This window comes from Aspergillus alliaceus (genome assembly GCF_009176365.1).
Source record: "Aspergillus alliaceus strain CBS 536.65 unplaced genomic scaffold BDW43scaffold_2, whole genome shotgun sequence".
Classification (NCBI taxonomy): domain Eukaryota; kingdom Fungi; phylum Ascomycota; class Eurotiomycetes; order Eurotiales; family Aspergillaceae; genus Aspergillus; species Aspergillus alliaceus.
In genome coordinates, this window is record NW_022474685.1 from 427,249 (window position 1) to 441,778 (window position 14,530).

General features: G+C 47.5%; 5 protein-coding genes across 5 annotated transcripts; 4 read left to right on the forward strand and 1 right to left on the reverse strand.

The window, feature by feature from the left end:
* Positions 1 to 1,931: 1,931 nt before the first annotated feature.
* Positions 1,932 to 2,988, reverse strand: BDW43DRAFT_260024 (uncharacterized protein). Its single transcript, XM_032040153.1, has one exon. The coding sequence runs from the start codon at positions 2,892 to 2,894 to the stop codon at positions 2,220 to 2,222; it is 675 nt and encodes a 224-aa protein (XP_031905699.1). The 5' UTR covers positions 2,895 to 2,988; the 3' UTR covers positions 1,932 to 2,219.
* Positions 2,989 to 3,526: 538 nt separating this feature from the next.
* On the forward strand, positions 3,527 to 4,844 carry BDW43DRAFT_260026 (uncharacterized protein). Its single transcript, XM_032040154.1, has 4 exons — positions 3,527 to 3,915; positions 3,984 to 4,012; positions 4,089 to 4,229; positions 4,292 to 4,844. Exons 1-4 carry the CDS (start codon positions 3,750 to 3,752, stop codon positions 4,649 to 4,651), a joined length of 696 nt encoding a protein of 231 aa, XP_031905700.1. The 5' UTR covers positions 3,527 to 3,749; the 3' UTR covers positions 4,652 to 4,844.
* Positions 4,845 to 5,078: 234 nt separating this feature from the next.
* On the forward strand, positions 5,079 to 7,781 carry BDW43DRAFT_70133 (uncharacterized protein). Its single transcript, XM_032050406.1, has 2 exons — positions 5,079 to 5,563; positions 5,633 to 7,781. The coding sequence occupies exons 1-2, from the start codon at positions 5,188 to 5,190 to the stop codon at positions 7,345 to 7,347; spliced, it is 2,091 nt and encodes a 696-aa protein (XP_031905701.1). The 5' UTR covers positions 5,079 to 5,187; the 3' UTR covers positions 7,348 to 7,781.
* A 1,130-nt stretch (positions 7,782 to 8,911) lies between these two features.
* Positions 8,912 to 11,260, forward strand: BDW43DRAFT_296265 (uncharacterized protein; the record flags this gene model as incomplete). The annotated part of the gene is made up of 3 exons (XM_032044180.1): positions 8,912 to 9,637; positions 9,707 to 11,054; positions 11,121 to 11,260. The coding sequence occupies 3 exons, from the start codon at positions 8,912 to 8,914 to the stop codon at positions 11,258 to 11,260; spliced, it is 2,214 nt and encodes a 737-aa protein (XP_031905702.1).
* A 1,082-nt stretch (positions 11,261 to 12,342) lies between these two features.
* On the forward strand, positions 12,343 to 14,326 carry BDW43DRAFT_296266 (uncharacterized protein; the record flags this gene model as incomplete). The annotated part of the gene is made up of 5 exons (XM_032044181.1): positions 12,343 to 12,548; positions 12,630 to 12,690; positions 13,276 to 13,508; positions 13,594 to 14,062; positions 14,150 to 14,326. The coding sequence occupies 5 exons, from the start codon at positions 12,343 to 12,345 to the stop codon at positions 14,324 to 14,326; spliced, it is 1,146 nt and encodes a 381-aa protein (XP_031905703.1).
* Between the last annotated feature and the right edge of the window lie 204 nt (positions 14,327 to 14,530).

Here is a 14,530-nt window from a genome sequence, read left to right on the forward strand (position 1 = left end):
GCCGGACTCTAAAGGAACGGATTGCAACTGAAACATGTCGGCCGGGCGTGCTTGAACATTTTCATCAAACAGTTTACTTATCCTGCGTCTAAACTCTTCCGAAGAAGTCCGCTGGCGGGTACCTATGGGAGTCTGTAAGCCCCAGTCTCAAGTTCTTCTTTGTCTGTTCTATGCACCCCTATGCCCACTCTGTAAAAAAAAAAAAAAAAAAAAAAAAAAACAAAAGGATTAAATTAGCGGCCTTACCTTCAATTCCTGACATACGTTTATCAAACGGTTTGCCAATCCATGAGCTCCGAGAATTAAATCGCGCCTTTAATCGGGTAATGTCCGACTCGGCTACATTCTGATGCTTGCCGACGTCGTGGGCATCTACCTTACCGAGCGTGTTCGCATACAAAGGGTTTGAATGAAGGCTTCCCGATGCTTCCATCCTTCTATCTGGATCTTCCGAAGCCGATCTCGAATCGGGCTGACTTATTTGAGACGTTGGGGTGTGTGTTTGAGTGGGTTTCTGGAGAGCGCTTGCTGAATTCACGAGCAACGGCTTCAGGCCTGGAACAACACTATTTTCTTTGATCGGTGCACTCGAGTCAGTCGGAGAGTCCAGGCTCGGTGTCCATATGCCTTCCACATAAACTCCTCGCTCTAATGCCGGAGCGCCGAACGGTACCTCATTTGCCTCCACATCATTTATCACTTTGAGACGTGCTTCTGCGGCGGCGTGCTTTTTCGTCGCCCCCCTGTTGCGAATGAGGGCACAGATCGAGTAGATAAGCACGAGAAACTTGTCAGTGTCAGTAGTGGCGTGGATACTGGGGTTGATCACATTACAAGAAGGGCTGTAATCACCTATCGAACATTATCATTAGCATTGTCACCATTAAGTCGGTCGGAGTCCATCATTGTAATCATACCACACTAAGCTTCTGCCAGAGCTCCCAGTCCACCCAAAACCGCATGGTGAATGTGCGACCTGCCCGATCACTCGCAGCACGTCTTTACTCGAGAGAAGAGCAAAGAGATGACAGTGGCAGGGTTTGGCACTGGATGTCCTGGGATTACAAATAGGAGTGTATGAAAAGAGGAGACTGTATATGAACGCTCAGCTCCACTCGACCTTGCAATCAACAGTGAATGGGAAGGGTGGTAGAGGGTGAAGTGAGAACACAGTCCAAGGTCCATGTACGGTCATGAAGTGACACCACAATTACAGCTACTTTGTGGAAAGTGCGAACGCAACACGTCCATAATTGGGAAGGTGGTTAAAGGCAGTCCTCACGTCAGATCCCTACGAATTCCTAGGAGGAAATATATGTATTCAGTCTCATTGGGGGTCGTCTGGAAGAACTAAACCACGACTTGTGGTGAGTGAGCTGGGTACGGAATCTGTGAGGTTGGAATTTATATGAACATTGTATGATAAATGATTAATACTCTTATGAGATGAAAAGGAGCACATCAAACAGCGCAAACCAAGATCGGTCGTTGATCAAGGATTTTGAATATCATGGTATGCATGATAAAAAAAAAGAAGAGATATGTGGTTGTCCAACCAAGTAGCCAACTTCCCTGTAACGGGTCGGTGTATTCTGGCGACGCCACCCCAGGGTGGAGATGTCTCTGCAGAATTGCTTCCCTCAAGAATCATCTCCATTGCTTAGCGCGTTGCAGCGATCGTGGATTACTCGCACGAGTACAACGACGACCCCAGGATTCGTACCAGGCACCGGTCCCGCTGGTGTGGAGAACCTAAGCAAGGTTATTGTCTTAACGGCTGACCTCCCACTAGACTATCCATGACAGATTAAATAATTATGTTCTGTTTTATGAACATAATGATACTTCTATTAGTACATTATCTACCACGTACGAATAGTTATAGAGTTAAGTAATATAGTATACACACAGTGAAGTCAACACTAGGCGCCGTGTGGTAAGCAACTATTTTTGATCTTTGTGTTCTGTTTCTAAATACAAATAGCTTTTCTGCAATCAACCGTTCTCTTAGTTAAACATTTCCCAGTCAAATCACTCCCGTTAAACACCATTTGCGACATACATTCCCTTCCAGGCTCTCGGCCGGTTGTATGCAAGACAGAACAGGCAGAAGCTGAACAAAAGACATCAAATCAAGCTGAAGTATAAGGCACCCTAATACATAACAAAATCCAAGATCCCTACCCTAGCAGCACTATCTCGTCTTTTCGATCGATACATTAGATATGCTTGTTGTGCTTGCACACCTTTCCTCTCCATCCATGACCGCAGATACACGAGCAGCACTCGGAGTCATCAGTGCATCGCTGCTTGTAAGGCTTGCACTGGGGAGGATTGGGCGCACGACATTGCCAACCCAGGCACCTTTGACCGCGACTGCAGTCGGCGTCAAGGCGACAGCCAGTGCTGCAAAAGCCGCTATTGCACAGGTAGCCACGGTCACAGTCCAGGTCAGAGCGGCATTGGCCTTTGCGGCGCCTACCCCTGCGATCGGTGGAGATATCGTCACTGTCGGCTACTACGTCGTCGCTGTCATCCTCTCCAAAGACAGCGTCATTGTTGACAAGGTTCACCATGTCAGTCTCGACGGCTGCAGTAGAAGTAAGCGTGGAAACAGCGTCATCACGGCGCATGAAGGTAGCCAGGTCGGTGTGGTTTGCTCCAACTGGGTCAAGTACAGCAGATGCTACTTGAGTGGTGGCAGCTCCCAAAGCAAGGAGAGAACCAATACGCATTGTGATAGTTGGTAAAGTAATAAAGCAGTTTTTTTGTAGTGTGCTTTGTAAGGAAAGGAAAGATAAAATGGGGAGAATCAAGAAGCAGAATAGAGGTACCTCCAAAAGATGGCTGTTATATTTATGCCCGTTGGTCCCTTTGTCGCCACCAACAGACATTCGTACAAATGACCTTATCGAGTCATCATAACTGCTATAGAGTGACAATGGTGTAGCTACCTCAGGGACTCGGTGGATTAACTGACTCACAGAGATTTCACAATCGAATTCGCAATGACGATGAACTCTCAGAATCCTCAGCTATAGTGAGAGACTTATGGAATGTGCTTGTAAAAAGTACATAAAGACCGAAGTCTGGGTATGAGCCATGAAAAACTAGCCTTTTGCCTGACTCATGTCGAGTCTCCCCCTTAAGGATGACGCAAAAAACTAGACACAACAATAATACTCATAGCCTCTACGAGTTCTATGCTACCTACTCTAGTAAACGTACATTTGAATATTCAACATGACGCAATTACCCTCACGTCTATAGTCAAGACGGGTAACCCTAAGTTTGTCTCTTTTCACCAATGACTCGTATACATCTATTGTCAAAGATCGATGTAGACTTAAACATAGTGCCTACTATGTAGTAGTAAGGTCAAGGTTGTACTACTCTATATGTCCAGCGCTTTATAAAACCTAGTAGGGAGTTCGCAGCGATATCAACCAATCCAATTGTCGCCCACACTTAGTCGGTGGGCCCTTGCTTTACAACAGATAAATTATCCAACTACAATCGCCGTTCCCTCACATCAAATGGATAATTCACCACTTCATTATGTGGTACTGCCGAGGCGCCGATCATGTGAGGTTGGGTCTCTTGACTTGGACCACTCGTACGATCCATCTTAAACTCTCTCTCTCTACCTCCTTCTCGAGATCCATTGTCGCTTTAGGAGGGCAGTCCGATTAACCTTTGCGCACCTCAGAAAAAAAAAAAAGTCTTCCCAAAACATCCATCCCTCAAAAATGACCCCGTTCCGCAACTTCCTCGCAAAAAGGTCCACGGCGCCTAATAGCGGGGAAGTCGATAACAACAACGACATAAGTCGCTTGTCCACAGACAGTCATCAATCATCGCCCTTGAGTATCAGGAAAAGCACCGATAATGAACCACCCGTATATAAACTGAGTGGTATACATATATCCCCCGCCTCCTCCCCGCAATGGACATAGACGTCGCTAATCCTCGTCTACATGAAGTGGTCGACGACAATGGGGCTTATCTTCCGGTAAATCTAACCGTCCCTCTACAGCCATGTGCTAGTGATTGCATCTTCGCGCAGTGGCTAAACATCTACCCAATAGCCATCCCCGCCAGAAAAACAGAACTTCTGGCGCAGGTACCCGGGGTCCAATAGATCCTCGAATAACCATCGCGACCTGGTCGACGAGAATGAGCCGTTCTCAATATCCCGCGAATCTTTCGATTCATATCGCCGGTCCTTCGTAAGCTTTCTTGCCGACTCTTCAAACCCCTTCAGAAACTCACACATTTTATTATTTCTTAGGATATATCCGCCCGATCACCTGTAAGTTATAGCGACGTATTGCCCTCCCGCACCTCGCTCGACTCTCGTTTCTCCCGTCTACCATCGCCCTACGAAAGGTCTCCCCGAAAGCAGCCCACATCGATGGAAGAAGAGCATTTCGAAGAAGTCGGACTCGACGACGACAACGAAGCGAAGCCGAAGAAGAAAGGCATCTTCTCACGATTTGGCGACTTTACCACGAATGACAGCCACATATCAACTAATTCCAAACTAGGCTTTCACCTGCCCGGCCGAAAACGGGGCCAGAGCAACGTGGGATCAGAAATGGGCTGCATAAAGACCCCGCCAGCTGTAGAGACGGAAGTCCGTGATGCGTGATATCGTCACAAGGCATGATACATTTGGGTAATGGGGTGGTAGGCGTTTCGGGGATTGATCAGGGTTCTTCCCGTTCGACTACTAGTAATATATTTTCACTTTGGTTTGGATCCTTGGGCGCTGAGAGCCTGAGTAACCACTTTGCTACGTGTGTATACGACCTAATTGATTGTACTATTTTCTCTTTCAGTCAGTAGAGTTTTTTACTCCTTTTTTTTTTCTCTCCCCTTTTTTGCCACTCGTACGCATTCCGTGGAACTAGGACGGAGTACTCCGTCAGTATAACTTGCATAGTTTATCACGTATCAACAGTCTTATCAGTGAAGTGCAAACAAGACAAACCTCCCGACCGCCCCAGGTCTGGAGCCCCCCCCCAAAAAAAAAAAAAAAAGAAGATTTATCCGCAGCGTTAATCTTGACGAAAAGAAAAAACTCCAGCGGGAGACGTAACAAACTTTCCCCGTCAGGAACGTCACAAGGTTCATTTCCGCTTTTTCCAGAACAAGGCAAACGATAAATAAGGAATTAGCGTCATTATGGTCGGAGTAAAGCGTCCAGTGGACGCTCGCGACGAGCGCAATGGAAAGCGGACCAAGACCAAGACAGGAACCGTGTCGACGAAGAAAACCCAGGTTGCGCCTGTGAAGAAATCCACGTCAAAAAGCGTATCGAAGAAGAGCTCCAAGCCAGAGAAGAAGGATAAGAAGCCTTCAAAGAAGAAGATAGAGGAGGAAGAGGATGATGACGATGATTTTGATTTGGATGATGTTTCTGACTCGGAAATTGATGAGCTGGATGAGCTTGAAGACGAGGATGTTGAGATGGGCGGTGCTGGCGATAATGAAGAAGATGGCAGCGATAGCGAAGAGGAGAAGCCGACAGGGTCTGCTAAGAACGACGAAGCTGCAAAGAGTATGATAACGAGGCTTTCCACTCGCGACTTACTTATGGATATGGAGCTAATTATTTTCCCTCTTTTAGATAAGACATCTTCACGCGAATCGCATGCAAAGCAAAAGGCCCTGTTGCAGGAGCGGAAAGCCGCGAAGCCCAACGCCGATATGATTCAACGCTCTAAGCAGCTGTGGGAGCGTCTGCGCCGCAAGTCACATGTTCCGCTTGAAGAGAGAAAGAAGCTCATTGCTGAGCTGTTTGATATTATCACCGGGCGTGTGAGGGATTTCGTCTTTAAGCACGATTCGGTCCGTGTTATCCAAACGGCCTTGAAGTACGCCAATATCGAGCAGCGCAAGCAGATTGCGGGAGAGCTGAAGGGTCACTACAATGAACTTGCACAGAGCCGGTATGCTAAGTTTTTGATTGGTAAACTGATCGTCCACGGTGATGCCGAGATTCGGGATTTGATCATTCCAGAGTTTTACGGCCATGTCAAGCGGCTCATCCGGCACCCGGAGGCATCTTGGATTCTGGATGATGTTTATCGGCAGGTTGCGACGAAGGAACAGAAGGCAAACCTTCTGCGGGAGTGGTATGGTACAGAATTCAGTATCTTCAAGGCGGAAAAGGGCAAGGTGCCCGTTGCAGAGCTCTCCGAGATTCTTAAGGAGAGTCCAGAGAAAAGGGGGCCTATCATGCACTTCCTTTATGAACTTGTCAACCAGCTGATTCAGAAGAAGTCGACTGGATTCACAATGTTGCATGATGCTATGCTACAATATTTCCTCAACACTAAGCCTGGCAGCTCGGAGGCTAATGAGTTTATTGAGCTGCTGAAGGGTGACGAAGAAGGCGACTTGGTCAAGAACTTGGCTTTCACTCCATCGGGCTCGCGTTTGATGTGCTTGAGTTTGGCATACTCCTCCGCCAAAGACCGGAAAATGCTCATTCGCCCTTACAAGGACACTATCAAGTTAATGGCTGGCGATCTCTACGCGCATATGGTTCTCTTGACCGCATTTGAAGTTATTGACGATACGAAGCTCACGGCCAAGTCTATCTACCCGGAGCTACTGAGTCAAGGTACCGACGCGGAAACGCGGAACGAAGAGCTACTGTACCAGATTAGTGATTTGACAGGCCGTATTCCTATCCTGTTTCCGTTTGCCGGAGACCGCGCCAAGTGGCTTTTGCCCGATATCGATCAGGGAGTTCTGAAGGAGATCCGCGAGATTCGTCAGGAGACTTCGAAAAAGGAACCCTCTATCCGACGCCAGGAGCTAGTCAAGGCTGCATCGCCGACATTGCTCGAGCTGATCGCAGCCCGCGCGGACTCACTCCTGGAGACGAGCTTTGGATGTCAGTTCATTTCGGAGGTACTTTTTGATGCCGATGGAGATAAGAGTGCCGCTCTGGCCGCCGTTGCCACTGCCGCCAAATCTCGCTCGGATACTAAAGACTCTCCTTTTGTTGGACGCTTGCTGAAGTCACTTGTCCAAGGAGGACGGTTCAACAGTGCAGAGAAGGTTGTTGAGAAGGTACAACCGCCGTTGAACTTCCACGAGCTGCTGTACGAACAAATCCAAGACGAGATCATGTCTTGGGCCACGGGATCCAACGTGTTCGTGGTTGTTGCCCTGTCGGAATCGGATGAGTTTGAAAAGAAAGCGGAACTGTTGAAGATCCTGAAGAAGGGTAAAAAGGCGCTGCAGCAAGCCGCTGCCGAGTCTAGCAAGGATGGCAAGAAGAAAGCTGGTCCAACTAGCAGCGGTGCTAAGTTGTTGCTCGGAAAGATCTAGACATGTCGAATTTGTTCTTGGGTCGATATTTGGAGCGAATCCGTATTATATTGGCTGGTATATTGATTGATTCTGGGAATCCAATACTCCCCCGTTTCGCTTTCTTGTTTGTATTCGCACTGGCATTTCTTATCTGTACAGGGTCTGGGAGCAAAGGGCCATTCAAGTTACCAAAAAGCTATTGAAATTTTTTTACTCAATGTTCTGGAGTATGAATTTCAACGTTAAGGAATTGATATCTACGAAACACTAGTTGGCTTTGTGGCTTGCTGGATTAACCTTCAGTGGGCATCATTGAATTAAGGATTTTACAACCAAATATGGAACGTGCGGCTTGAAGAAGTATATTTATTTTACACCGAGACTAAGCATCACGGTACCATTGGAACCACAACCCTAAGGCACCCTGTGGATCTTCAGGCCCAGCTCGAGGCATTCAGGGGTGAACAGTTATAGAGAAAAGAGTAGAGAAGAAAAACCAGACACACAAACCACAAACGCATAACAACTAAAAATAGTAATAGTAAAAGAAAAGAAAAGAAAAGAAAAGAAAGAGAAACTCAATTGGACAGGAGAGGAAGTAGAAATAACTGTCATGCATGAAGAGGAGAAGAGTACACTGTTTTCCGTTCTTTTCTTTCTCTATTGTTTTGATGAAATGATGATCTTCGCCTGCAGGTCATTTAAGGTTTGTCTACTTCTTTCCCAGTGGCCTATTTTGTTTTTCGTGTCTGTTTATTTTCTCATGGATATGTTTTTCAAATGAAGGAATTGATCGTACGATCCAGTCGGTCCTCAACAATCTATCAATTTCAACATCGCTTCAATGTTCTTTTACTATCCGCACCCCTAGATAAAGCCAATAGTGAGAAAACCGAATCAAATTATTAGCAGCAGTGGATGTGGGCATTCCCTACGGGTCCGATCCTTACCATTTCTGGTCTGGCGGGCAAAAGAAGGAAAGTTATTACATTTTCATTTGCTTGAGTCGGTCAGGGACCAAAAAAATGCCAAAAAAAAATAGAATAAAAACAACGTCCGAAGAAGAAGAAGAAGAAGAAGAAGAAGAAGAATAATAATAATAATTACACATTAAATCAATCAATCAATCAAATCAATAATCAATCATCTTTTCCACCTCCAAATTTCACTTGTCCCGGCTGCGTGTCACTTTTCTTGTCCTTTTTCCTTTTCTTTCTGTCCGTCCCGCCGTCTTTCGACCTGTTGTACTACTAATTACTTACTATTTATGAGCGTTTGATAATCTTAATCTTTAATCATAATAATTGTCGTTCCTCGTTGCTTTTTTTTCTCCCTTTTCCCCTTGAGAGAATCCTCCGTCCCGCTCGACTGGGGTCGCATTGGCCTTTGATTTGTTTTGTGACTGCAGCTAATCTCATGACGAGAATTAAACTCATCCCTCGATTCCATTGACACGCAACTCGATCTCCTTTAAAGAAGGTTCCAGACACGCTCTTCCAGATGTCCTGGATCTACGTGGTATAATTTCCGTGGACCGCAAACTGTATCATCACCCATACTCCTGTACAATTAACGTGGAAGCATGTTACACAGCTCGTCGGCGGAGGATGCCCGGCATCACAGGCCGCCTCCACCGGCGATTCCACCGTCGCCGACACTATCCAATCCAGATATGATCCTGCCGTTTGACGGTGAGCGCGAATCCTCTACCCCCTCGCCCCCATTCAACCTCCCGTCGCTGTCACACCTCCAATCCTTTTACAACAACCGCCCATTCCCCAATGATCAAAGTGGAAATGGCGCTCCTATGGCCTTCCAACGAACCCCCAAAAAGCCATTCCCACGTCATACCTGGCAACAAGACGGTCTGGATGCGAGCCGTCGCCTGTCTGATATCGGGGAGGAAGATGCGTCGTCAACCTCGTCGGTAAGCGGTTTTGGGCCAACCTTGGACGTCACGCATTCTCGCCGGTTAGCGACCTCGCTGGCCTCGCAGCGCGAAGCAGAGGACACGGACGCCAAAGAATCGGGAGGGCGGAGTAGCTCATCTAGCTCTACAATTAGTGGCGCTAGTGAGTCTTCCTCACTGGAGGGAGCTAAGACTCGCCAGAGTGGCCAGAGAGCCTCTCAAGAGGGTCGCACGGTGGAACAGGACCAATTACTTGAAGCTGTTCGCATCATGAAGGATAGTGCCAATGGCATAGTGGTGACAACGACGGAGGAAGGTGGCCCGGGTGATGAATTATCGTCGGTGATTCTGAGCAGTGAAGCGGAAAGAATTCTCGAGAACGCGAAGAAACGGCTCACGGTACGTCGAATGGAAGCAAGGAAAGAGTGGGTGACTATCTTAAAATCTTAGACTGACTGTGCCATTTAGCTCATGGAAGGAAATTTGACGCGAGCTCGGTCTTCAATGCGGACATCGCCATCACTTTCGGTGTCGCCAACACCGTCCCAGGGCAATCAAGCGATGGGACTCGGTCAACCGGTTGGCGGCCTATATCAGTCGATTTCTCGTGCAGATCGCAGAGCATCGACTCGCCCTCGCGCGACGTATATCTCATCCCAGGATACTAATACCAATCGACATTCCCGAGTTTACAGCGAAACCCGTTTGCCGTCCGCCGATCAATCGAGTCTGCCAACTGTCGAACCGGACCTGTCCCGATCTTTCAGCGCCTTGGGTTCGAGCAGTGTCTCGAACTTTAACAATGACGAGCGAACATTTCGCTATGATGCTTCTAGATCATATCTCACCCACCGTGCGTCTATGTCGAAGCCGCACTCGGCTCGCGCTTCTCCGTCTAACTTCCAGGAAGACAGCTCAGGCTCACCCAGAGGATTGGGTATCTCGGCGGAAGATAGGGAGGACAATATCGAGGAGCAGAGTTACTCTGTGTCTGACCCACCGTCTCGGTCACAATCGCAGGTGCAAGTGAGAGACCTCCAAGATCAGATGAAGGGCCTCCACATAAAGATCTCTAGCCTCAAAGTGAAAGCGCAGGAAGATAATTTACGTCGACGTAGCTTACAGAGTTTGCGAACCCCCAGCCCTTTCACAGCGGCAGACCAGTACTTTACCAATACTATGGAGTTGAAAGAAAGCCATTTGCGACCCAATGCGGTACGGAGTCCGGACTATCCGCAAGAGAGCCGACTCAGCGGAGAATATGAAAACGCTCGGGACGGAAATGAAGCCGTCGCTGGCCACTACGGAAACGAGACATCTAATGCAAAACTCCCGCCATCGAGAAACGCACAGATCCCCGAGCCTCTGGACGAGGATGGGCGGTCGGTCATTGAAAGCCTATACGAGGATGCAGAGGAAGAATATCATTCTGATGACTCATCTGACATTGATCGTGAGGCCTTAAGTGAGATTCTGCGCGAGCCTCTGGATAGTGACTTGGATGACCTTGACGCATTCCCAGCGGTGCCAGGTTCCGACGCTCGGCCCCATGAAGAGCGTGAAGATGCATTTGACTACGAAAATTTCATTCTCCATAGCGCCCTGGGTAATTACTCGGCTAGACTAAGACGCTCAAGTAATGTCTCAACTTCATCGGTTGAGACTACACGGCCCTATCACGATCGCCCTCACGTCCGCCATTCCCGGACGAACAGCGGGGCATCTCTGTCCACCGTTGCATCGTACGCAACTGCGACCGAAGGAGATCCCGACGACCTTGACAGTGTCCTCTATTGGGATCGGAGATTTAATGATGGTAAGTCACTCTCCTGCTAAACTGATCACGTGGGCAGGAGACTAACAGGCTAGCAGAGCTGCGTAGTAATCAGCATTATCCTGAGCGTGCTGGTTCTCAACAACAGACAAGGGAGGCGGAATCAGAGATGGGAACGCCGCGTGCTATCCGAAGACAGCCAAGCAAGAGAGTCAATGACGAATATCTGTCGGCTCGACAATCCATGACGGGCTCTGCAACCCCGACATCTCTTGTGTCTTCCCTTGTATCCACCGTGCGTGCGGCATCGAGTCCTCATCCCAACTCTATGACCAATGGCAATATGGGAATCAACGATGATGACACGCGTCTCCTGGAACAATTGTTCAAGAGCCTGGGTGATGTATGCATGGATCTTCAAACTATTACAACCTCTTCCGAACCAGACCCGAAGCGTGTACGTCAACTGAGGCGGCGATTGGACGCTGCTCGGCGCGTGCTTGATGGAGAGCTTGATACGTAGGAAGCCTCCGATAAACTGCTTTTGTTTGCATATCTTGCATCGAAGATCGCTGGTCCTCATGGTCTAGTGTTGGTGGTGCTTTCTAGCGTTTTGGCCGACGACAGTTGACCTCCATGATTTTCCTTGATATTTGATACCCAGCTGCTGATATATCCTCGAACCTTGTTTCTCTGTTGATTGGTGTATTTGTAGTGCATGTATATATATATACGTCGTGTTCCATCCGATAGGAATTCACTAAGAAGCTGTGTCTATATATCCAGTGCAATTGACTCAATTAGACCAAGCCTTTTAAATGGTATGAAGTAGTAGAATATACTATCGGCTGAATAAAATTAAGGGTTTCCCCCCACCCCAGGCACGTGTCGACGCGGCAGAACGCGATTTATTTACATCCGGATTTGTCCAATCCTTTCACAATGCGATACATCAAAGCCGAGGATTTCTTCCTTTCATTGATTGATCACAGCTATCTTCTTGAAGGGCTTCAGTGAATACGTGTCAATTCTGTTGTTCGTTACCCCTCCCTTCGCAGGATTTATCTTCCTTCCACTCAGTTGCGCACAGATCATCAAACCCGATAAGTGGAATAGTGATATCGATAATCTTGATAATAGCCGAGACGATTTGATTTATCAACAACAAGAGATCTTTTGCGCCGCACGATCCTGTGCTACTATTGGAGCGTACATAGTCATCCTATGTATGAGGACAATCGCCACTGATTCCAGTACCTCTACAACTATCTGTCGAGCTTAAATCCTACACACATCCGCAAGATTGTTGAAAAGAAAAAGAGAAAAAAAAATGGCCCCACTACCGTCCCGTCGTCTTCTCATCTTTCAAGAAGCGCGCAATCCTCAAAATACCGCCGAGGTCGTTTACCTCCCTCTCAACAAGCTGGGTCTGCCCATATCTGGGCCTGGACCGGAGCTCCCTTCCATATTGGAGTTGCCGTTGCGAATTCTAAGGGCTTTCACGGAGATCTTCAACCAGCCGAAATATAAGGGATGGTAAGTATCTTGCGTTTGGCCCTCAACTACTACGTACCCCGGAGTCTGCAAAACCTCAATGGTGCTGATGGATAGAAACAGGGCTATTATGTCTGCAGGACCTTACCATGATACTTCTGAAGAAGGCAAATATTATGCTGTAGTACTGGAGCAGGTACAGGGGAACTTGCAGCCTCAGGACTCGACAGTGGCTCTATGAAGAGAACACATTGTTTTTCTCATGCTCTTTATGTTGTATTATGACTGACGATGGTGTATTGCTTTGTTTCTGTCGGGTTATTCCTTGTCTTTGTACAGTCTTTCTGGTGAATGTTGGGATGGAAACAGCCATTCACTGCCTTTATTTTCTTTCTCTTTTGCCATTGGGTGGATGATCCAGTGTTTTGGGGCTGGTATTTTTAGCTGCCTCTGGTTTTCCTATTGCTGCCTCCAGTCACTGGTGGTATTTCCTACTTTCCTACTGGCTCTCATCACTCTGTTGAGTCGCCGAAATTTTAGGCTGTGGAGATGTCTACAGGGAGTTATTCACTGCGGTTTCTGCATTGGCTCATATAAAATGCAGCCCTTCCTCTCTGTCCACTTCTTATATTCCCCTGGTGGTCATGCTTTTTTCGATGAATCTCGTATTCCAGAAGAATTATTATTCAGTATTGTTCAATAAGCTCTTGTTAAAATGGCTGTGAGTTTATTTTTGCCCTCATTGACAGCATCATCTGACCAGTCATAGAGCCTATCCGATAGGAAGTTCTTCGTCCTCGATTTCATGAAGACAAACGATGGATATGAACCCACTGGGTTTCCTCTCCAACTCTCTGAAGCCTCCCATATTATTAAAATGATCTTCGCTGAAGAGGGTATTTCAGTCCCCCAGTCCTCTCCTTTTTCCGAAGTGGTTTTCTTCGAAGACTCCGTGCTTATGCAGACAATCGCTTGTATCATGCAGTTTGCTACCAAAAATTAGTAAGTCGTTACCTCAGCCGGTCATCAGGTAAGACTGGTTTTCCCCACAGCCTGAAAGAATAGTGCACTAATACTAGAAACACAGTGCATATGTCAAGAGCTACAACGACAAGACATACCAAGGCTACCACACAGTCCTCGTGTCAGCAGACAACCATCACAGCTGCAACATTGGGACCGTCCCTCCGTTCCTCCCAAGCACCTGTTCCCCAATGGGGGCACAAGCTCTAATTGTTCACGACGCCTGCAACCCCCAGGGCACAATGCTTATGCACCTAGATGAAACCTCTGATGACTACATCAAAGATCTATCAGACGCCTGTGAACGATATTCCTTGCACACCTCACTCCTTAACATGGACATATTGTCCAGACAGAGGTCCAACTCAGATCTCTTCAACCAAGACCTTCAACCAGCCCCCCTTACTGCCTCCTCCTACCCCAACCAACTAGCCTACAAAGACAATCCAGACAACCCCACTACCATAAGACCAATACCCACAATAGAAGGACTCCACGATCCAGAATTCCCATACACCACCGACAACTTAAGTGTCAGAACTCTTTCCACAGACGACCTTAACACCGAAATGGCCGGGTTCAAGCCCACTCATAACCGAATATATTCCTCCATACTCGAGAGCAACGAACATCTCCACTCCCGAACATCCGGTGTCAAACCGGAGAATGACAATGTCACCGTAACACTACGAGACGTCATGCTCCATACTCCAAAGAACACTAGTTATCCCAATGGAGTCGGGCTCCTTACGCCCCGCTCCGGGGACAACTATGTGTCATGCAGTGAAGGTGCATAAGGGAATGAATGGGTGGTATCACCACCCGGCAGTTATATTTGTCAGTGAGTAAACCTGTGCTTAATCAAATAGCAGGCTAGGCTCACTGCCAACGGGGCTCCCCTTACGTTGGGAAAAAGGACGATTTCCCCTGCTATCTGTGCTTTATTTCCTTTTACTTTGTTCCATTACATGTATGTTAAGATTGGACCTTGTACTTTTTTG